Here is a 24581-nt window from a genome sequence, read left to right as displayed (position 1 = left end):
GCGCCTGAGTGCCACTTTCAGAGCATGCACATGTGACATGCACATGTGTGCAAGCATGAATGCAGACATGCTCAAGCTTCCCACATGTCTTTGTGTGAAAAAACTGAAACATTCTCCTCCAACTTAAAACCATGAAAAGCTCTTCGGGACAGTCTTTGGCAGGTATGGGAGGAAAGTCATAGAAAATTTCCAGAAGATAATTCTCAGTCTTGAGATTCGTGTCCCCTCCCCTGGAATGACAGCTCTAGAATGTCTCCCACGCGATTTTTGAAGAGGATTAGTTTCAAAATATGTAAGGACATGTGGAAACTGTAAAGACTCCATTTAAGTCTCTACAGATGTAGAGACTACTAAAGCTAAGTTTTTCACATAACTTTAGGGGCACAGAGAGAGCGCTAATAAACAGGTCACAATTCAGCTTCCTGGTTTTGCCAATCTTTATACGGGTCTGCAGTTGTGTGCAGATAGTTTATGGTTTTGCATTAAAATTCTCAGCAATGTGTTGTTTTCTTTTAAAAGCATGGAGATTATAAACAGATATCAGAGCAAACCCTCTATTTGAGAATTTTTAATTGCCCATTTTGCTGATTAAACATGTGTTTGTTTAGGTTAAGGCAGTGGTGTGGGAGCCCCCAGCCCGTTTTTTATTATACTTAGCATGCCCACAGATGCCTGGCTCTGCATGGAGATGGAGTATTTCATAGACTTGTCCCCAGGGAGGGCAGGGATAAGTGGGCCATCTCACAGTTCCCTTCCCCCACTCCCCTCCTCTCCACCCCTAGTGAGTGACCAACAGTCATTTCCTTCCTTACCACTAACTTTAGAGACAGGGCAGAACATCAGATGTTCCATTTTCTATGTTACTGTCAGGGCAGCCTCCCCTTTAGTTAGCATGCTGGGTGCTCTCGATGTGGGGATGTCATGAATGGTCAGTACTACATGGGGCCTCAGGGTCGGTGTGACTGTACCCTGTCAGCAAGGATTTCCAGCTGATGGACTCTGTGGCCAAAACAGCTTGGTTGGCTTGCACAGGAAAATCTCAGCCCTCATACAACTCCATGAACAATTTGTGCCATGCTTCAGATACACAAAATAGGGTGCTTGATGTAAATAGCCAGGAACAATCAAGGGCATTGTTGGTACTTATTCTTCATTATCATTAAACTTAATTTAGCAGAATGTCTTTCTTAGACAATTATTTTAAGTCATGTGTGTCTGTGTGACTGTGTTCCATGTGCATGGAGGTGTCCATGGAGGTCAGAGGCATCAGATCTCCTTGAGCTGGAGTTACAGACAGTTGTGAGCCACCTGACCTGGGTGCTGGGAATGGAACCCAGGTCTGTAGCTAGAATTTTTCTCTCCAGGTCCCGCCAAGTCCCGGCAGTCCCATAGCCCACTAATAAAATAAACATACAGACGCTTATATTATCTAAACTGCTTATTCTATTAGCTCAGGCCTACCATTGTCTAGTTCTTACTCTTATACTCAGCCTATTTCTGTTAATTTATATGTCACCACGTGTTCCGTGGCTTTACCTGCTGCCTTTACATGATGCTCCCTGGATGGCAGGCTGGCGTCTTCTCCTCTCCGCCTTCCTGTTCTCTCAATTCTCCTCTCTGCTAGTCCCACCTATACTTCCTGCCTGGCTACTGGCCAATCAGTATTTTATTTATCAATCAATCTTCCACAGCACTGGTCCTGTGGAAGAACAGTCAGTGCTTTTGACCTCTGAGCTACCTCTTCAGCCCCCAGAAGCGTATGTGTATGTCTTTTGACATACTCTCTAAACTTAACAAATAGTTTTATCATAAAAAAGACTCATGTGCTATCTTAAGCACTTATTTAAATACCTTATAAGCTCAGAGCCTGTCCACCCATCAGCTACCCCTCATGGGGTCTACTTCCTGTTGAATTCTGGCTTTTATGACCTGAGTGACAATTTCCTGGTCTCAGTTCATTGAGGACCCACAGTCCCTCTGTGACAAATGTGTTTAGTACATCTGATATTAATACACGTGTATTCTCACGAACAATTGATTTTGAAAATGTTTGTAAATACAAGGGTATTGTGTGTTTTATTAAAGCCTGGAGCTGACAAGTATAATCATTACAGTATTATCTTTAGTTTCTGCACCATTAGTTTCAGAATTCTCACCTGTCATCTCTGCCTGGCTGGGGAAGCAGCGGCCCATGCTGATGAAATCCAGCCGGCCTGAAACCAGAGACACGGAGCAGCCTGGATGTCAGGGGCAGGAGAGCCTGGCTTCTAGCACTGTGGGGGTCTTTTGTAGTGCTGTGTGAAAAGCAAGCAGACGATTTGGCCAAATGATTTTTCCATGCTGTCTTTGGCATGGTGAGGGGTTGACAGATGGAAATGTAACCACACCGTGTTTTGGTAGGAGAGCATGGAGCTGGTGTACAATAAGTCCAAGCCTGTCGCTGTTACGGGAATGGCCTTCCCAACGGGAGACGTCAACAACTTCGTGGTTGGCAGTGAAGAAGGTACCGTCTACACAGCTTGTCGTCACGGAAGGTGATTTTTCTGTTTTCTTTCTGATGACGTGGTCTTCATTTTCCAAACTCTGGCCATCTAGATTATAACCACCTTGCTTTGTAAGATGGTAATTTCTAAAGAAACACAATGTATGACCTCAAAACTATTAGCTTAAAGCACACATCTGTCTGGGCCCTGGTGACTTACAAACCTCTGGGCACTTCACAGTGTCTTGAAGAAAAATGACTTCTTTACAGAGCCTATCACACTCCCTATTCCTTGCCAGACTCATTTTTTGCACACACCATCAAGCTCCAACCGTGTACCCCTCAGAGATTAACGCCCCCCAAATATTGCCTATCTCTATGTGCCTTCATGAGTCAGTTCCTCTGTTTTCTACTTGGACTAGCATTTGACTTCATTGCCTTATATCCCTTAGCATCTAACATACAACCAGGCATGGTCCCACATTGAAGTCTTTCTGACCCTCTTGAACAAAGAAACAAAAACAAAATGAACAGACACATAAAAAAGAAAAAAAACAGCACCTTTCTCCATTACAGCTTATGGAATTTCATCTTGTTCTGTCAGTTCATTCTTTCAAGGAGATTTTGTTAAGAATCCACTCTGAATCAGATACCATCATAACAATATAGTAAAGTGCAAGGTACCTGTGTCCTTGTTGAGAGTAAAGACTGATACAAAAGTAAATAGTTGCTTAAGAGCCATCATGACAACTGAAGTAGGATAAGCAAGAGGGAACCATAGCCAGCCATACTGATTCTTTTATATATTCTTCTGCGTACATCTGCACTAGCATCCATCACATTTTGTTTCAATCAATCATGCATCTGCCATACTTCTCTTAAACTATTTCCACCTCATCTTTGATTTCCTGGCACGTAGTTAATAGGTGAAGGACTGAAAATTTAAATAATTTAAACTTAAATAAAGAAATTACAATATCTAAATAATAAAAGAAGTACCTTAAGACCAGGTGGTGGTGGTGAACACCTTTAATCCCAGCACTCCAGAGGCAGAAGCAGGAGGATCTCTGTGAGTTCAAGAACAGCTTGGTGTACAAAGTGAGTTCCAGGATAGCCAGGACTATTACACAGAGAAACTCTTTCTGGAACCCTCCACCCCCCGCCAAAAAAATAGATCCTCCCTCCAAGTCAAAAGGGTTGGAGCAGTGTGAAATATACACATATCCACAGAACTGTGCAGTTACCAGTAGACATTGGCAGATGCCTCAGAAATCAGCCATAACAAAGTGGATTCCAGCCACTTGGATTTAACAGGTGACCTCACATCTTTTAAAAGGATGTCTGTATTCACACTGATGCTTAATTTCTCTTTCATTTTCATAGTTCTTGGCCAATTGATTTTTCATCTCTTGCACTCATCCCAGGCTATTTAGACTTAACAAGGAATCACAAATTGTTTAAGCTCAGCTACGTGAGATTTTCCACTCTAACGCTACAAGCTGTGATGTTTCTACTGCTTCAGCGTTTGTCCTGCTCACAGGATTTAAAGAAGACTTGGGAAATTCAGCCTCACAGGTCCATGTCCAGCATCTCTATAACACTAAAACCAGACTACACGCACACACCAAACATAAAAAGATCCAGTCATTGCATTCATTTGCTCAAACACGTTCTGCGCTCCTCCTCTGGACAGTGTGTTGCTGGAGGCTCTAAATAGACAGGTGTCACTTAAACCTGGTTCCTGTTGTCAGGAAACTAGTGGCAGTGGGACTAACAAGTGCACAAACATCACCCTGCATCACCCATAAATATGCCATTCTTGGTATGCGACACACAGATCCAGTGAGTTAAACACGTGGCCACAGTTCCATCTCCGTGTGCACTCGAATCAACAAGTCAGCCTTTCAGTTAACCCAATCCAGCTACAGCCCAGTGTGTCTACTCGGAGTGTTTATGAGCTAGAGTGTACATTCTGGTTTTTCCCATACTTTTTAAGTGAATCACCTTGTAAATGGTGGGTATTTTTATTTTGTGGCTATTGCAAACAGGACTAGAGTATGCATTATTGTTCAAAAGAATGTGGCTCTGACTCACACCACAAATATCTTTACTAAAAGTTTGACTTTGCTTTTGACATTGGTCCATCCATCTGAACTATGAAATGCAAATCTTGGTAAAGTCATAACATAGCAAGTGCTGGCCCTGTAGTAATGTTAAATGGGTCATTTAGGGCTACGGGGACAGGTGGGGGATTTTTCACCTTACATAAAGTGCAAATCCAAGTCCACAAATCAAACAAGGTCCTCACTTTGCACCCTATAAATCCTTTCAGGATGTCGCTAAGAACAAGTGGAGCCTCACCAGTGGCCACTTCAAAGCTCAGCTCCTCCTGTTCATCAGGGCACATTTTGCTGATCACTGTTGGAAGCACTGTTAGCCGTTTACTAGGCATAATCTCTGAGTGCTTGTAACATGGAAGATACTTAGTGCTTTGTTTGTGAGTCCAAATCTTACTCAGCACATTGACATTTATTGGTACTCTGGACCAAAATGTTTTAAAAACTGAATTCATTTTCGCTTTTAGTGACATAATATTGAGATTCTACAATCCCTACATGTTTGTCATACTTAAAGCCTCATGCATATGGATTTTTTAAATATAGCATTGTGGGTATATTTTCTAAGAGTTTCCTAAGTGTGTATGACTGCATGTAGACTATTGTGTAATAAAGGATGGCTGAAAATAATCCCAGCTCGGTTAAATAATCCATGTTAGAGAATGACTTGTAAAATGTGCATCCCTATTTCTCAAATGTACTCTTTTTAAGAAGCATAGGTTTCTCTTTTCCTTTGTTATCTAATTCAGCAAATATTTATAGAATATTTACTGCATAGTAAACATTACATCAAGAAATGTAAGATAGCTCCCCTTATAGAATTTACAAAATGAATCTCTAATCTTACTTCATTTTCCAATGAAATGAAAATATCATTTTTCTGTATTATATTGATACCATGTAAATTATTTTGAAGTAACAAAGGTTTTCATCAGTTGTTACTTTTTTTTAGGTGTGTCAACTTAATTTGAGACATTTCCTTTGAGGAATAAACAACTGTTCCTTCAAAGAATAATTGAATTTTATAGCCAAGAAACTCCTTAGAGAATACTCAAATAGGGCCTGAGTATCTCAGGAGTTTGTTGCGTCATAAATAAGAAAATTCCTGAGATTCAAGTGCATTTGTTTCACTAAAACAGCTTCCCCCAAAATAATAAAATCTGTAAGGCCACTGGAAATAGATAAATGATAAAAATTTTCTTACTAAATTCTTAAGATTTCTCAATCATCGATGTCTTCCTCTCAAAATTGCTGTGAAAATGGTTTCATTCTTGGTCGTGTGGGGTTGTTCTAACACAGATGGACACTGTTTTATTTAATTAACCATTGCTTTACAAAGGTCACTGACATGCTGCATGTGTTCTCTCTGCAGCAAAGCAGGCATCGGTGAGGTCTTTGAAGGTCACCAAGGGCCAGTGACAGGAATTAACTGCCACATGGCAGTGGGTCCCATCGACTTTTCCCATCTGTTTGTCACATCGTCATTTGACTGGACTGTCAAACTGTGGACCACAAAGGTAAGGATGCCTTGATAGAAACTGTCCGTAATCCACAGGGGAAGAGGATGCTTCCTCCTGGGAGAGCTGCAAAGAATAACTGTACCGGGCATTGAGATTCAGAAAACCTACCGGGGAACGCCATCTGTCTAGGAGCTAATTAAGGCCTGAGGGTCTTTTCACAGTCCACACTTACTGTAAATATTGAAGTTATAGTTGAAAACAGGTGATTTGTGGGGGGGAAAAAAGTACAAAGGACTCAAATAATGATAAATCCAAGTCCTCCTTTACTAATGTTACTAATGTTAACCCACACAAATCTTGCTATTAATATCTCTAGGATCTGTAACATTTACTTCCACACATTCATAGCTATGGGGGAAATGTTTGTGTGGTTTGTCTCATCATTTGATTATTTGTTTGTTTGTTTGTTTGTTTGTTTGTTTTTGTGGTCTATTTTGGTTTCTTGAGCCTCTGGGGAAACTGGAATATGGCCCTATATTACTTATGCTTTAAATGCCATTTGTGGTGGGACAGAAAAAAAAAACAAAAAATCACACACCTTTGATTTCAGTACTCTGAAGGCACAGGCCTGCGGGTCTCGGAGCTCAAGGCCAGCCTGGTCTATAGAGTGAGTTCCAGGATACCATGGCTACACAGAGAAACTCTGGGGAAAACAAGGATGTTCTTTAAAAAAAAGAATCAAAGCCCACCAGAAAGAAAGGTACAGTGACCTAGAGAATGCAGAGCAGTGGACAGACGGGAAACAGCAGAGAAGGAAGGGCAATGACGACAGAGCACTAAAAGGATAAAAGCCACAGAAATGGGTGATTGGCGATGTGATGGGCAGGACTGCAAGTCAGAGTCTGGTGAGGTGCCCATCTACCCAAAATGGGGAGCTCTGGGTTCAACAGGGGACCCTCTATCAAAATATTAAGGCAGAGAACGTTTTTCCAACACCCAGCATCAACCTCTGGCCTTCACACAAGCACACACAAGAGTAAACACACTCGCACACAGGCATGCACACATCCACACAGACAAGTCCCCACGCAAAGAACCTAGTGGCCTGTGGCAGCTTTCGCTGCATGAGTGAAGCATGTTGGGAAGGGCTTTCTACAAACTGAGCTTAGGGTACCTGGGAGACACAGTGTAGGGCCTTCAGCAAGCCGTTTGCTGTGAAGGACAGGAGGAGGAGAAGGAGAACACATCTGGAAGCAGTCAGAATAGCTGGCAACCATAGTCACAGGAGAGGGTCTGAAAAGAAACATGGAGACTCAGTGGAGAGTGTCTTGAAGGTAGGCAAGAGATGTGGGGCCAGAGAAGGAGCTGGAAGTGAGTAAGGGAATGGAAGGGAAGTGGGGTGTGTGTGTGTGTTCCTGGGTCTTCAGGGAGATAGTAATGCTAAGATGACAGAAGTTGCCCTTCATTGTCTGGCAGTATCCACAGCCTCATTTCTAAGAGAAACTCGAATGAAATTCACGTTCAAAAAAATGTATTTCCAAATATCAGGTGAGAAGAATCTAACATTTTCATATCTGGAAGCAGCCAGCCATTCTTACCCACTGCTTCTGGAAATGTAAAAATGGGACAGAATCATGGAGAGTAGCTTGGAAAGACCTAAAGATACTGCAGATCCTAACAAGCCATTCTCATAGGGAATCCGTGCCAAAGATACACTAGCCAAGTAAGATAGGAAGTCTGCTGAAAAGCAGTCATTGAAACACCAACCAAAGAACAAAAGGCTGAAAAACCCCAGAGATCTGCATTAATCCACTGTGAGAAGGAAAGTAGAAAAGTAGGAAGACTTCTCCACACTGTTCTGAGTTGATGAGAATGAATATCTAAATTAGAAGAGTTAGGTGGAAAAGTGTGTGAATAGTACTTCATTATTTCTTCTATTTGTTTATATATTTTTGAAACTTTGAAGAATGACCTACACACATTATCTACTTAACAAAAACAATAACCACACTTCTTTAAATATACTCTGCTTTGTAGATTTGATATTGGAGTCATTAAAGTATTTTCTTAATTAAAAAAAATAAGACAAACTTAAAAATTGATTCCTAAGAATTTAAAAAAAAAAAAAAACAAAAAACATGATATCAATCACTTTATTGTGCTTTGAAGTGATGGCAAAAAAAATCCCTATACTGAGAAATGGTTTGAAGTAGCTTTAATCCCCCAAACTTACATTCATAAAGGAGTATATTTCAAGAAGAAAAAATACCGAGAGAGAGAGAGAGAGAGAGAGAGAGAGAGAGAGAGAGAGAGAGAGAGAGAGAGAGAGAGAGAAGCAGCCTTAAAACAGTTGTAGTACTAATGTGACTGGTGGGTGTTGGCTACCACTGTTGTGATTGTTAGGTCTGCATGTAAAAAAAACAAACAAAAGCAAAAAAACAAAAAACAAAAAACAAAGCACTGTGTTGCTATCATTGAGAATTGAGATGTAATCAGGAGGATTGATGGGAGCTACAGAGGCCTGGGATGAAGCAACAGTTCTCTAGCACTCCTGATTGAGAAGCACCTGTAAGAATTTGGGGTATTATCTTTTAGAAAACAAAATATATTCATTGTTCTATGTTCAAGAAAGATCTAGAATCTATGACCACTCCTATGACAAAGACCTTTCTCATCTCAAAGTGTGATCCCTATGCTCAAGGTCCTTTAGAAACCAGGGACCCGGCAGGACTTTTCTGATTCTTACTCTGAAGCAGGATGCAAAATAATTTTGTGTTCCCAACTACAGTATTTTTGTCAAAAGATTAGAGGCCATGCTGAGTAAGATCTTCTGGCCAAAACATTTTAAGAATGTGTAATGCACTGGAGAAAATAAACCAACATAAAATCTTTATTGGTTACTTTTGGAAAAGAAGAGACAAGTAAGCTCATTGTTTTGAAATTTGGTGAGTAGGAGAAAGAATGAAACATGTATCCTACTTTTCCAACAAGATTTGTGCTTCAGAGTTACTAAATGGTTGATAACAGTTTTTCTTAATTGATATATTCCAGACTATGCAGAAATATGAGACAATTTTGAATTTTATCATTTTACAACTCCTAATGATTACAGCAATGATTATGGCTGATAATATTGAGAAAACTGGAAAGAATTTGTGATTAGGATAGTAGGTATGTCACTTTTATAGAGGGCTTGTACACAAAATCAGTCCTGAATCTTATCAATCTTCAGCTCTGTGAGATTAGGTGCAAAAGGAGACAGACACCGTTAGTTAAATAACACCACAGGTATGTAGCTAGTCCTGCCGGGCTGTGGGGAAATTGATAGGACAATGAATTTCATTTCTATAACAAAGCTCAAAAAAAGCAAACAAACAAAAACCAAATATAAGTGAAAATTGTATACCAAAACAAAACAGAACAAAACCAAATTTGAGACTTTTCAAAAAAATCTCAAAACAGGACTCTTACACAGATCTTAGTTAAAACTGACAGCTTGTTTAAAAGGTTAGAAAGCAGCCGGGCGGTGGTGGTACATGCCTTTAATCCCAGCACTCAGGAGGCAGAGACAGGCGGATCTCTGTGAGTTCGAGGCCAGCCTGGGCTACCAAGTGAGTTCCAGGAAAAGGCGAAAAGCTACACAGAGAAACCCTGTCTCGAAAAACCAAAAAAAAAAAGAAAAACAAGTAAAAGGTTAGAAAGCTGTCAAAAACACATGATTATTACTTAATGGCATTCATTAACTTTTAGATATGATAGTGATATTAAATAATTTACATGGTTTTATATTTTAGGGATACATATCAGAATATTTATATAAAATATATCATTTGTGTCTCAACTTTTTGGTTAAGATCAAATGCAGAAACCTTACTGATGCCAGTGGTTCAAAATAAGCCATTTGGCCAAGGGAGAGCTTGTGAATCCAGATAAGTAAGATTGGACATGTGTAGGTAATTATTGAAGCTGAGTGACTGACAAGACTCTAGTCCAGTTATCAATATATGCTTGCCATGTTTGAAGTCTTCTCTAACAACATTTAAATAAAAAATAACAGAGAATAACACTGACAAATATTCAGAACTGTAATGTGCCTATTGTATTTATCAACCCATAAGCCATCAGTGCTCGGGGAAAATACAATGTCTTTGGCGTGTGTTAGAGGTGCACAAGTCACAATAGGTCAAGGAGTGGGTGCAAAGTGAGAAGGAACTGGAAAAGCCAGGATCTTTCTTTTATTTCTTCTGACTATGTTATTTTAAGAAGGAGTCTCTCGTAGCCCAAGACGGACTCATAATCACTATATAACAGGCAAGCCTTAAACTCCTGAGTCTCCTGCCTGCGCCTCCCTAAGGACTAGGACTACAGACCTGCACCACAATGGTTGTTCTTGTTATTGTTTTTCTTCTGTAGATGTTTAAAGGTTAGAAGATGCTTCTTGATGTTGCTCTTGTGGACGAGCTGGGAAAGAAAGAAACAAAATCTGTAAATATAAGCTGGAGGAAAGCATGGTCAGCATGTCAGCATAGACGGTATCCCCAGCAACGGCAGGGCAATGAATTTTAAATGTGAGCAATGACATCTATTCTGTCATAACAGAGGGACAGGAAGTACAGGATGAGATAAGCACAATCCACCAGGTTGAATGGCTGGAGAAAGCCAACACTGATAATGGCTGTTTTCTTAACAATGTAGGAGACTCGGTGTGAACAAAACAAGAGGCTCTGGGCAAGGTGGCAGACCATTGGTGGTGAGAGAACAGTAATGTCATGTTTCTACCTTCAAAGCAGATTCTCCGCATCAGAAGTCAGCAGTACACATTCAGACATAGACAAGGGAGGGAGAAGGTTCCGGACTGGACCAGGGCCAGAATGTGATGGAAGTAAACTAGAGCATAGAACTCAGAGACAGGAGCAAGAAGGCATTTGGTGTTAAAAGTTCATGCAGAGAAGAAATCAAAACAGACAGGGAAAGGAAGGGGAACGAGGGGCTGGAACCCAGGGACAATCAAAGGATGAAGGAAGCAACTGGGAAGACCATAGCGAGAGATCACTGTTGGGAAGTAGGGTGTGCGGAGTTAGTATTTCATGAACGCCTCGCTCCAAGTGAGTTTTAAGAAGTCAGTAAGGATGCGGTTTTCCATAGCTGAAATCTAGTGAAAGTGGAATTCATTGGAAATACGGAGAACATAAACAGAAGGCAGAGGTGCTGTGATGCTGTGGCTTTGGAATGGGTCAGAACGATGAGTAGAGCAGGGCGGAAAGGGAGGCCATGTTTTCAGTGACTAAGTCTTGAGTGAGGGGGGTGAGAGATCACAAAGGCAAAAAATGCTAGAGGCATGTGGCTGCCTTAACAGAAGCAGGATTTTCCCTGGAGCTGAGAAGCAGTGAGGCAGGCAGTCCCAGAGAGCAAGGAGGAAGCCTTTCCACTCAGCATCTGGGAGGAACACACACAGTAACAAACAGCTGCTATTTGTTCTTAGCTAAGACGGGAAGGAAAGTCTTACATCAGTCTAGGGCTCCACTGAGGCAGGCACTAGAGAGCTACCAACTGGATGGCTGAAGATGCAGGGAAAAGCATTAATTAAAAAATGAGAGGCCTAGCAGTGACAGGGATGCTGAGCACATTGGAAGCTTCTGGAAAGACGGGAACTGTGAGTAACTGATTTAGAGGAGATACATACCAATAGAAATCTCTACCCAAAAATCCTGTGCAAATGTACAAAGAAGGGAGAGTGTGGGTGGGGCTCAAGCCCAGACCTGGCGTTCCAGCAGAACGAGGACAGCTTGAAGGGAGCTGAGATTAAAACATATTACACATCCATCCCCGGCCCCATCCCTGACCACACCAAGTTCCATCATTTAACCGCTGTCAGGGAAGACTTCGCTGTGAAGCAGAAACTTTGTTGGAGTGGTTTTCCTCATAAACAGAGGGCCAGGCTGCATTCCAGGCAGCTGAGTCAACACACGCATAGGCAGACATTTTTATCCAGAGGCTAGAAAGTAAGGGTCCAGAGAGGACATAGACAAGAGAGGGAGAGTCTAGAAAGTAGCTGTACTTGATGTTCATTTTTATTTTATTAGGTGATGGCTAGCCATGGGGATAATTAATTGAAATTTCATTTTAAGGAATTTTTGTGATACAAGAAAGGTGAATTTGCATGGGCAGCCCACATCAACATTTCTTGAGCTGATACTGCATTGTGCTAAATGTTTTAAATGTATTGTTAGTCCATTAAATCTTCACCATGAATTTCTGAGTTGATAGTATTCTATTTTATAGACCAGGTATGAAAGGGTAAATGACTTGGCTGGTATATTTGTCAAATAATTGGGGACACTAAGTCTAAACTCAGTTTTGTGTGACATGGAAACCTAGTGGGGACATTTGGACCATAGAAGAATACAGTCATTACACTGTTTTAGAAACTAAAGAAAGGAGACTATAAAAAATGTGGATTAACCGTGGGTGGTTGAGCTGGGCAGTGATGGTGCACGCCTTTAGTCCCAGCACTATGAGGCAGAGGCAGGCAGATCTTGAAGACAGCCTGGTCTACAGAGCGAGTTCCAGGACAGCCAAGGCTACACAAAAAAACCCTGTCTCAGACAAAGAGTGTGTGGTTGAAGCATGGAGAAATGTGACGCTAGGTGGAGAGTGGTGGAAAGGATGCATGTGAGATTGACAAGCTGTCACAGTAGGTCTAGCTAACTGGCTGTGCAGAATAGAGAGTACGGGAAGGAACTGAGGTGTCTGCTAGCCGCGATGAGAACTGAGATATTGGAAGGAGAGAAAGGATGTTTATTCCGCACTTTTAGAGGTGTAAGGCCAGTCTCTTCCTCTGGAGGATGCCCACATTGAGCAGACTTGAGTACCAGCTGAGACTAAACACAGAAGCTAACATAAACTTTACAAGATGGTAAGAACAGAGTTCCATCTGGTGCTACAATTTCTGATATAATTAATATATGGGAGGCTATACTGTGTATGAGTTTGGTACCCCAAATGATTCTCACCTTCTGAGGTGGTCTTGAAAGAATTGCATCCTTGAATCAGTTACTTACCTCATCACTGTGACAAAATACAGAGCAGGAACAACTGAAGGTAGGGGAGGTTTATTTCTGCTTACAGTTTCAAAGGTCGTCCTTCTGAACAGGGGGGGAGAGCGGCCCGTCTCATGCTAGCAAGGAAGCAAGAGAAGGAATAGAGGGTGGGCCGGTGCGAAGGGAAAACACCCAACTCCTGCCCAGTGACCTGCTTTCTCCAGCCAGACCCCACCTCTGCCTCTCACCACTTCAGAATTCTATCAGTCCTTCTAAGGGGTAGCCCTTCCCTTGAGTCAGAGCTCTGGTGATCTAGTTGTCTCGAGAAACATCCTTCTTTAATATGACCAAGGATATGCTTTAATGATCTCCTGGATGTTTCTCAAGTCAATCAAATCAGCAGTCGAGACTAACCCTCATACTTCTCTCTTAAACCAAAAAAAGTAGGAAATGTTTTACAAAGTAACAGTATCTCTAAATTTTATTTATTAAAACTTCCCAAAACTATAACAGCAAATCATCCTGACAAAAATGGCTAAATGGGGAAAAGTTACTCTTATTTTGAAATTACTAATACCATAGTTATCAAGCTAGCCGTAGTGCACACCTGCAACTCCAGCCTTGGAGAGGCAGAAGGAGGGGGGAGGAGGAGGGAGGAGGAGGAGGAGGAGGAGGAGGAGGAGGAGGAGGAGAGCAAGCTTGACGTGAACTTAAGCTACATAGAGGCCCTGCCTCAAACAAGAAATAAAACAAAATAAAGGTCAAAAGACTAATGTGTGATTAAGGCTTTGGTTTGTTTTTATTTTTGTTTTTTCTCTTATTGGCAATGAGTTTTTAGAGAGATTTACAAAAGAGAAAGAAACAAAAGGGGAAACACCGATATCCACCCTGAGATGTATTTAGGGGATGTCTGACGGTAAAGGCAATACAATTAATGACATCCTTTTGTTTTATTTGATTTATATTTATTATTTATTTGCTCTTCTGATAGGACCAGGGATTGACCTAGGACTTCACACACGCTAGACAAGCATTCTACCTCTAATCTCTATGCTCAATCTCATTTTTATTTGTAAGCATCATGATATGACCATTTTTTAATAATATAATTTCTTCACTACCTGAACTCGCAGCACATTTTGCTTCAACTCTTTGCAAGTTATTATAATGAAAGAGTGAAGGAGACAAGTGGTATGACCTTCACCCCAGGATTAAAGAATTAAAATGTAAATAGATGTAGAAATATTATAGTTATAGTTAGGCAGATTATTGACAGAATACAGGAGATCTCAGTGGGGGGATAGAGCAGTCAGCTGTGTACTGACTAGAGTTTGGAGAGCCCAAACAGTGCATGCTCTCTACCTGTGGAGACCACCATGGGACATGATCCTGTGTCCCATCAGCCTCACCTGGTCCTGTTTCTATATTGACCCGACTTCGTTTCCCTCCTATTTATTGAAACAAAGCAAAGCATAAATGCGCATCTGCCACCTTGCTTCCCTTTTCTGTCCTGCCCATCGCCTGCCTTTTCCCACCAATGTGCAGCATCAGTCTCTACAATCACCCTCTACCCCAGGACCACCCTGGACCTCCTCTGTCAAGTCGCCCTGACCCTCTCGTCTCTTCCAGGGCTCATTTTGCCAATTTCATTTCCTTTGATGACTTTGTTATTTTAGTGCTGGTTTGTCCTTCCCAGCGGCCTTTCAGGGAGCATCAGAGAGTGGGGCTGCACCTGGAGTCAAGTCCTGCATCTTTAACTCTGTGCTCGATGACCCTTTTAAAAGTGAGAAAATGCATTACCTGAATACATTCTGTTGAGTACCAACCCTTACCTTTTACTGTATCTTAGCATATTAAATTTCCCATCCATCAAAAAAGCCTAGGGTCGATTCTCAGAAATAAAGTATGCACTCTTGGCTGGATTAAAACATTCATTATTCCACTCTGCTTCTCTGTTTGCTGAGGTTTGGGCTAATTTTTTTTCCCTGTGCTGCTGTTTAGCTTAGTGGCTAGACAAGTTATGAGTCTTTGGACTTTTTATCATTTCATCCAGTTTGGAAAGTTTCAGTGGATTCCAATTAAACATTAGGTTAATATTTATTTTGGTCTTGGTACAGCTTCTTAAGGATTTAGCTTCCTGATACTGTTCATGTATTTGCCAGGTCGGTTCCTTTCCTTGGACTTCCAAGAGCTTATGTTTCTTCTGCTTATATTGACACTATCTGCTAAATTCCTTCTGCATTAGACTTTTGAGCTCTGAAACTTCACTAGCTTATACTGACTATTCTAGTATATGGCCTGACTTAACTCCCATATTGGTATTTGATGGCGGTGTTGGACACAAGCCTGGAGTTCCCATGATGCAATGTGATTGGTGGAAATCTCTGACTCTCTCTGGGGATATCTTGACATTGTATAATCTGTCCTGGTAGTTAAAATACATTTCTGGCTGCTAATCTTTTAACAAAGCAGTGACTCTGAGGGTGAAATGTTCTATGTGACTGACAGATGATAACTTTACACAAATAATTCAGTTTCTAAGCAGTTACTGTGAAAATTAGTAAGGCCTACCTGATTTGTATAGCCTCTGCCCAGGCTAAAATATAAAGTGACTCTCTTAACTGGTTGCCTTCCCTCTTAATTACTAGAAAAGAATAATAATTTGAAATTATTTCAAATAAAAGATTATAAAGAGCTTTTCCTTTAAAATTCCTTTCCAGATGAATTAATTAAAAGTTATTATGATGGGTAAATATACCACAATGATAAAAAATACTTTGGTCCACTGAATCACAGTGGTTGTGTAACTACAATGCCCTCCCTCCCTCCCTGGGAGACTGTGGGGTCCTTGAAGAAAGATCCGGATCTTTTTCTATATATATATTCCCAGTGCCTGGTGTAGCACTTGGTAAATCATTGGGCTAACATTTGTACAAATAAACCATGGATTCTCTATAAGACGTGTGTTAAAGATATCCTGCTAAAAATTTTTATTAAGAACGCTATGAAGCAATAAAATTCACAACTGTAATTTACATGTATTATAATTATAAAACTGACATTAGGCTTTAAGAATCTGATTAGGAAATATTTATGTATAATAATATGAAGGTGAAAAAATCCCTGGGCAAGCACTCAGGAATAGAGTGACATCCTCTGGTATGCCTTACCAGGACAATGAGTACAACTGTAATTCCCAGTTGAAACGACCTAAAGCTCTGAGCCACCATAATGTGTGTCCTCGACTCTGCGCTCCCTCGAGAACACTCATCCAGTGATGGAGGTGGGCAGCTCCCAGTGTCTCTGCGGCCGGGATACTTGCTCCTGGACAATCACTCCCTGGAATGTTATAGTGCTCTTACACACAGGAGTGCTCTTTCTAAAGATTATTCTGAAAATCTGTCTCTGGTGCACTGTTACTCCTTGAGAAGAATGGGACCATGTACCTGTCTAAACTATAGTTTATAAGGGATGTAGCCAATTCACAGGAAGAAGGAATGGAAGCAGGAGGTCCTGAAGGGGTGTCTCAAAGCCTGTGATGTCCAAGCTAAAGTTAGAAGTAGGTAAGGGGGATGAGGAAGGGAGCTCAAGTAGGATGAAGGGAGCATGTGAATGCACAGAAGCCTGGGGCAGTGGACTTGCTGGCGGTGAATCTGCAGTGATTATCTTAGTGCTGCAGTCTCTTCGCCCATCGCTATTCCATCGACGTGTGAAGATTAAACAAGCTAGTAAAGGGGAAGCCTTTGGACCATGGAAAGCATTGAAAGAGGTAGCAACAGTTTTTACCATCACTGTTACTAAGTACAGTCATTGTTCTTAGTGTGGTTTGGATGTTACAGTTCAATCTTAAATGTCCTCTAAAATCCATGTATTAAAGGTCTGGTCCCAAGATGACACCATGGGGAGGCAGGGCCAAGATGGAGGCCCTTAGCCATCAGAGGTATCTCCCTAAGGGGAACAATGGGACTCTAGTCATTCCTTTATGTAGCAGGAATCTTAAAAGTTCTTATTAATAAAATCAAACCCAAGGCCAGTTATTGGGGTCCATGCTGGTAGATCAGAGAGACAGAACAAGCCACAGCTATCTCACCTCACCAGTTCCTCAGCTGGTCCTGTTTCCCCAGACTGGAGGCCTCTGAGTCCTCATCCGGAATGAATCTCAGCTGAACTGTGTTGCTCCAAAGCCTGAAAGCTTAACCAGCCAAAATCATCTAGTTTCTGGTCCTCATGACTTATATATCTTTCTGTTTTCTACCACCACTCCCTGGGATTAAAGGCTGGCTTTCTGGGATTAAAGGCGTGTCACCATGCTTGGCTATTTCCAATGTGGCCTTGAACTCACAGAGATCCAGAGGGATTTCTATCTCTGGAATGCTAGGATTAAAGGTGTGAGTGCCACCATTTTCTAGCCTTTGTATCTAGTGGCTGTCTGTTCTCTGACCCCCAGATAAATTTATTAGGGTACACAATATTTTGGGGAACACAATACCACCACACCTTTACTTTATGCTTCTTATCATAGGGCCACTGAATTTCTTCCTGCTTATATCCACCCATGATAGGTACCCCGTTCACCCACTCATAGGCCCGAAACAATGGGGTGAACCAATTATGAGCTAGAAACCTCAAAACTGTGAATCAAAATAAAACTGTGATGTCATCTGATAGAATATACACAAAACTGTGATGTCATCTGATAGAATTCACACAAAACTGTGATGTCATCTGATAGAATTCACACTTCCTGCTGAAGATGGCAAGGATGACAGCTTATGGTGGAATGGGACCAAACTGTCCTTGGCTTTTAGTAGTGTGACAGTGGCTACTCTGGATATCTCTGAATTTAGAGACTTCCTTTCTAAGTTACCATATATAAATTTTCTGATGAAAGTGGGTTATCATCAACAGCAAAGTGACATTCAACTGAATGTTTACATGACTGGCATTGTACCAGTGATGTCACACAATTTTATAAATACAATACCTGTAACCTTATCTTTTTTGTTTGTTTATTTTTGAGATTGTTATTTTAATTGTGTTTCTCTAGTCCCTTTCCTCCCTCTAAACCCTCCTGTATACCTTTCCCCACTCTCCTTCAGATTCATGGTCTCTTTCTTCATCAATGGTTATTGCATGCATAAATATACATATATATTATATACATAAGTATATACATATAGCATATATATACATAAATATACATACATGTGGTATATACATATATAGTATGTATGTGTATATTCCTAAATATAACCTGTTGAATCCATCTAATGTTACTTATATGTATGTTCTCAAGGCTGACTGTTAAGCACTGGACAGCTGATTAGTGTGCTCTTCCCTGGGGAGGACCACCTCTCCTGCTCCCAGCCTTGCTCAGTTACCTATAATTCCTGGTGAAGGGTTGAGGCCTCAGGGGCTTTTTCCTACCCAGTTTTACATGTCCATTGGTGGCCATTGGCTCAGCTCATGTTTGGGCAGTCATGTTGGTGACACTTTGTGGGTGTAGCTTCTGATGTTGCTAGGAGACACAAACTCCCTGTTCATCTGGTAATTAAAATCTTTCCACCTCCTCTTCTGCAATGTTCTCTGAGGCTTGGTGTGGGAGTGTTTTGGAGATGTGTTCATTGGGACTGAGCTCCACAACTCTGCATATCGACTGGTTGCATCTTCGTATGGTGGTTTCTGTGTGTGACCTCATCTCATAGCTGATTGCCTGCAGCCTTGTCTCATCTGGTTTCTCTACTGGCTTTCTGCTTGCTTGCTTCAATGTTGTATCTGCATTGAATGTTTATATTGGCTTGGCATTTCTTTCTAGCTTTATACCAGAGTGAAGATTTCTTTCCTTGTCCTTCTGGGTTCTAGAAAACTGCTATAGGTCATCCTCCTATTATCACTCAAAAACTGCACCTGTGCTTTCCTCACAAATTCTAATATTTCAAAGGGAATTTATTTTTTTTAGCCTTTTTCCTTTTCTTTTCTTTCTTTCTTTCTTTCTTTCTTTCTTTCTTTCTTTCTTTTGATGCTGAATGCTGTTTATTAAAGGAGGGGGGAGGTCTTAAATACAGGCTTACAGCACAATGGGAGGACCCCGGAGGGCAGAAGTTTGCTACCAATCTTGCATCTAAGCTGTTAATGCCCAATATGCAGGATACACAGACAAGGAACTTCCTTTAAGCATTCAAGAGGGTGGAACCCGGCAGAGAATTAGCATAGGGAGGATATCAAGGTCAAGGTCAAGGTCAGCAAGCAAGGCAACAGTTACCCAAAACAGGGGCCCTACAGGTCCCCCCTTTTACTAAAAATAAGTTTCTGACTTAGGTTGTGTAGGACATCAGCAGGTCACCTTTCCCATCATGGAGATGCCTGCCCAGGCCACACAGGCGCTGTCTTAGGTTGGTGAGCGCCCCCCAGACATTACCTGTCTCTGAATACTCGTTACCATACAGGCTCAATCGTGTGTGAGCTGCTACAGCTAGCACAGTGGAGACCCTGGCAGCAAAAGTAGCTACCACAGTTAGTTAATCTTTCATTCTATTGGGCATGATAAATTTATTTCAATAGTTATATACATTTTGATTGGCTTTGAAAGTTATAAATTTATAAACTCAAGTTCCATTTGCTTTTGGGATACCATCTTACAAGGACTCCAATTTGCAGTAAGGCTTGTTAAGGAAGGGAATGGCTCAGTTGCCTTTAACCTACTGGCTATGGGTGGGTTAGGACTTCTGTTGGTCTTCTCTGTGTCGAACACACAGATTGCAAGCCCAACGCCACTTTCAAAGGGAATTTAAATATAACAAGGCAGGGAGAAAAGGTAATGTTCATTTGATTTAGGTCTACAAGAAGTGCAAATAAGGATTTTTATTCTTAGTAATCCCAAAATTCAATTCTATTGACAGAAGCTACATATTTAACTTTTTTGATTATTTAGTGCATAATTATACATTCTTTTTTTTTTCAATACAGGATATTGCTTTGTTTGACTCCATCCTGTACTCAATTCATTTTAATTTGCCCATAGAATGTGTAATATAAAATAAGTACAATTTGCTCATTAGGAGAAATTATGGCTTTATCAACTTCACACAATACATATTGGAAAATTATCTCATTCTTATAGGGCTTTGTAAAGAATAAATGGGAGTTTTGTAGTGGAAAAATAAATATAATTGATCTATAAAAGCTCTCCTTTTTCTTCCAAAGTGGAGTAACCAGCCTTCCCATAAATCCAGGGCAACCAAACCTCTGTGTTTACTACTGGAAGCTCACCAGCTCTGTGGAAGTTTCTGGAAAGGAATGTTGTGGACTGTGGACTTGGCAGCAGATGGAAATGGCTTTCTCTCCTGTCCGCTGGCTCACTGGCTTCAACTAAGCCTGAGCCCAAAGCAGGACAGCGTCTGTGTGAAGTCATCAGTGTCCTCACTTCAGACCTTCCATAATGATTAAAAACTTGAGGGTTTTTTAAAGAAACATGCTGTTTTATTACAAAGTCTCACCAAATTAGAATATCTCAGAAAGTAAGCTATGCTAGCAATCTTAACCTGCAGAGTTGGGGGAAGACAGGGCAATGGGAGGTTTTTCCTGCTTGCCTGAGACCAGTGGGAAGGTATAAACAGAACCAATCTAAAATGGCTGACATTAACTAAGCCTGAAAATAAGGGGTCCCAGAAGGCCCAGTTACTCCTCCAGAAAGCTTAATAAGGACATCTTAGCAGAGCTCCTAAGCAGGCGCCTAGCAGTTAGGGATTTGTCTTCCAGTCATGTTCTTTCCACTCTGACCTACTACGTTCAAAACTCAGACCTGGGGCAAGACGGACAAGGTAGCTTTGGGAAGAGTTCCTCCAGCACCACTGCCCTGGGCACGGGTCTCTGGTTCCTATCTAGTCCCGGGGACATTAAATTCAATATATTTTATATAAATGCACCAAGGAAGAGAAAATATAAAATCTGAGAGACTGGGGAGAAGTGAGGGACTGGGGGAGAGCCAGAGTGGCACATCTTGCCCAGACCAACTTGACCTATCCTTGATCTCTAGGCTTCCAGCTTCTCCTCCTCAGCTCTCTCCTCATCTGTGACTTCTTTTTCCCCTCTTCTGTATCGTTCTTCTTTTCATCCTGTTTTGACTCTTTTGGCCTTTTGTTTGTTTGTTTGTTTGTTTAATTAGAAGAGTTCTTGTGACCATAGTCTCCCTCAGAATTCCCTTGTACCTCTTTGCCAGGCCCAGCTGCACACCAGGGTGACCAATCCTTGAGAGTTATGCTGGAGACACTTGGCCTCCACCCACCTGTGAACTTAATTTGTGCCTGATTAATCTGATTCCCCAGTCTCCCTCTCCCTGTCCTGCTTTAACAGAGGTCAGCAAATAACTGGTCTTTGTTGTTAGTTTACTGTTGGATCCATTACCTTAATGCTGTGGAGCACCAACATGAACCCGTATGCATACCTGTGTGTGTTCTCATTTCTTCTCTTCATTGTGTTTTATGCTAATCTCGATTGGTTATAGATTAGAATGGCCATGCTTCCCTCTAAGAATGTTCCTTTTAACCCCAAAACCCCAAAGTCTATTGCATTGATAAAATAGCATTATCTTTACTGAGTTTGTGGCAAAATCAAATGTCTCTGAAGAGGGTCTCCACTCATACTCTTTTTTTTTTTTTTTTTTTTTTTTTTGGTTTTTCAAGACAGGGTTTCTCTGTATAATAACTCTGGCTGTCCTGGAACTTGCTTTGTAGACCAGGCTGTCCTCAAACTCACAGATTCACCTGTCTCTACCTCCTGAGCTGGGAATCACAAGTGTGTGCCATCACCACCCAGCTTCCACACTCATATTCTTATATCATCATTTCAGAGCATACCTTACCCTACAACATACACACTTCAGTGTGTGTGTGTGTGTGTGTGTGTGTGTGTGTGTGTGTGTGTGTACTCTTCATAGGAGCCTTCTTAAGGCAAGAGAAGGAACTTCATGATAGTTTTGTAAAAACAATATAAAAGTTAAGCAAAACAAGCAAATATATTTCTCAGCGAGGTCTCTATTCTTCAAGAGTGATAGAACTACATGAAATACAAAGACCCTCAGGCTGGCCAGAATGGGAGATTTTTTTTTACTTGAGGGTAAGAGAGAACAGCAATCGGTGGACTGTTACCCTGGAAATTGACTAATCCCTGCTTTACTAGCTTCCATAACCATTTTAGAGAGCCCTAACTCTTTTTTTTTTTTTTTTGATTCTCCACACTTTAGGTAAGAGTCTAGCGTCTAGCCACTAGTCTCAGAAACTCTAATGATGATCATTGCAATTTGCACTTTAGTAATAATGTCAAATAAATTTTATCGATCAGCCAACATCAAGATTATCTGAACAACGCAATTAAACAGCTTGTGTTGGATCAAGATAGAAAATAAAAAGAGAGCGGAGGCTGAGTTTTAAGAAATCGTGATTAGAGATGGAAATGTGGCATGGCTTTAGAAGCCGTAAGGAGCTGCGTGTGGAGACATGTGCAATGCCAGTGCCGCTTGCAATCCTCATTCAATAAATAAAGCCTGTCTTCTTAGAAGCATTTGGGATGACGTTATAAAACCAAAGTCCATAGAGCAACATGGCGGGGCAGTGCTGCTCTTCCAGATGACCCGACTTCAGTTCCAGAACCCACATGGGATGGCTCATGAACACCTGTACCTCCAGCTCTAGGGGGGATCTGGTGCCCTCTTCTGATCTCTGTGATCTCCCACACTCACATGGGGCGGGGAGAGAACTTAAAAAAAACAAACCAACCAAGCAGAACATCTGGTGAAGATCTAAGAATCAGGCTTAGAGCACTTTGAAGTTCTCCACTCCAAATCCTCATTTTTTTTTTTTTTTTTTTTTTTTTTTTAGAAAACAAAACTGATTCCTGGAGAAGAATGAAAAAAGTTATTTACCCCATAGTGCTTGCCCCATATTTCCACCTCATATTCATTGTAATTGGGTTCAAAATCAGTATACTAAGTGGGAGCTGGTATTTGAACTGTCCACCTACTACTATTCACGATTTAGTAGTGGACTCAGATTTGAGCCATGGTCGGTAATTTTAAGCAACACTCATTAGCACCTCAATATAATGCCAATAACTTTTATTGACCTGTGAATTTCTTCTCTCTTTTCTGCTGAGCTCTGAGTTTCTTGAGGACTCTGGCCATCTCTTGTATCTCATCTATCTTCCCTACAACTTTCAGTGGAGTTGTGATTACTTTGTGATATATGTCGACTGTTATATTGACTGATTGCAAATTAATAATAGGATAATCTAAGAGGTTTTATATTTACCGCAAATTTATTTCGACTTGTGCTCAGACACCCTAAATACTGAACACAGCTAGCGCTCCAGTGGTCCTGCGAAATTATCTCTGTCTAGCCTATGCATTTCATCTCTACTTCATTTTGCACCTATCACCTTTCCCTGTTCCACTGATTTTTTCCTTCTGCTCAACCATTCATGCACATGGATTTCACTTATGCTCATGACATTTATGAACTAACTTTTTTATCTACAATATTACCATCATGAAACTTGCAAAAAAATAACAATGAAAATGGAATTAAGATTCTACTGCAAAATAAACACATATATTCCTTTTCCTGTCTACTCAGAAGATAGATTTTGTCAGTTATCCACTCATGAAATCAGCACTCAAGGAGAACTTAATGTCTTCGTAGTGTACTACCAGGTGCTATGACAAAGGTAGAAATGAACCCCAGTCCCTGGCATCACCAGATTCACTGTAAACATCTTCTTACTCAACCTTAAATACAGTATCCCTAAAACACAGTATCCCTGCATAGCTCTGGCCAACCTGGAACTCACTGTGTAAACTGATCTCAAAAATCACAGAGATCCACCTGCCTCTGCCTCCGAGGGCTGGGATTCGAGATATCTCTTAGCCTCTGAGGACTGGCGTTAGAGGTGGGTGTCACCACACTGGGCTGCAAATTCTTTAAGGAACAAAAGTTCCTGTCAGTATCTCAGATGTCCTCATTTTCATTATACTGCAATTCAAATGCACATAGAGCAGAACAAAGTACTTACATGTTCAACACACAGCTATTTACTAAAAGCATGTATGTGCTGGAGTGCCATATAACAAAGTCATGAAAACACCCAGTAACTACAAGCGCTAATTCTGATGAGAAGTGGAAATAATCCATTCATGCTATTCACCACCATTATAGGTGGTAAAGTTGTCTTAAAAATTGAGGCGGCAGTACAGGAATCACTGCTCTAGAGGACATACAGGGCTAGGATTTTGTAAACCCAGGCCACAACATTTTCATCAAGCAATCCATATGTGATCTCATTTTGCATGTGTTTCTGTGGAAAGGTTTATTCCAAATTATGATCAATTTAAGATAGAATGTTGGTTCGTCTTAACATTGGCCCCAGTCCACAGTATCCACATGAAGAAATCTTTTCAAAACATACACGTCCTAAGAGGGTGCATCACAGC

General features: G+C 41.1%; 1 protein-coding gene and 1 long non-coding RNA gene across 8 annotated transcripts in view; one reads left to right on the top strand and one right to left on the bottom strand.

The window, feature by feature from the left end:
- Positions 1-24581, top strand: part of Dync1i1 (dynein cytoplasmic 1 intermediate chain 1) — a 312403-nt gene that overhangs the window by 250923 nt on the left and 36899 nt on the right. For all 7 annotated transcript variants that reach the window (XM_028869831.2, XM_028869834.2, XM_028869832.2 and 4 more), the window contains 2 exons: positions 2401-2534; positions 5972-6116. In XM_028869831.2, the coding sequence (XP_028725664.1) occupies positions 2401-2534; positions 5972-6116 (279 nt within the window). The remainder of the gene's footprint in view (positions 1-2400; positions 2535-5971; positions 6117-24581) is intronic.
- Positions 1-24581, bottom strand: part of LOC119087576 — a 29213-nt gene that overhangs the window by 2957 nt on the left and 1675 nt on the right. The window contains exons 2-4 of the long non-coding RNA XR_005091035.1: positions 13121-13236; positions 10430-10520; positions 2157-2591 (exon numbers count right to left, since the gene is read on the bottom strand). This is a non-coding gene — a long non-coding RNA (uncharacterized LOC119087576). The remainder of the gene's footprint in view (positions 1-2156; positions 2592-10429; positions 10521-13120; positions 13237-24581) is intronic.

The sequence above is a fragment of the Peromyscus leucopus genome, chromosome 3 (genome assembly GCF_004664715.2).
Source record: "Peromyscus leucopus breed LL Stock chromosome 3, UCI_PerLeu_2.1, whole genome shotgun sequence".
Classification (NCBI taxonomy): Eukaryota; Metazoa; Chordata; class Mammalia; order Rodentia; family Cricetidae; genus Peromyscus; species Peromyscus leucopus.
The sequence above is the reverse complement of the archived record's forward strand: the minus strand, read 5'-3'. Positions and strand labels throughout refer to the sequence as shown.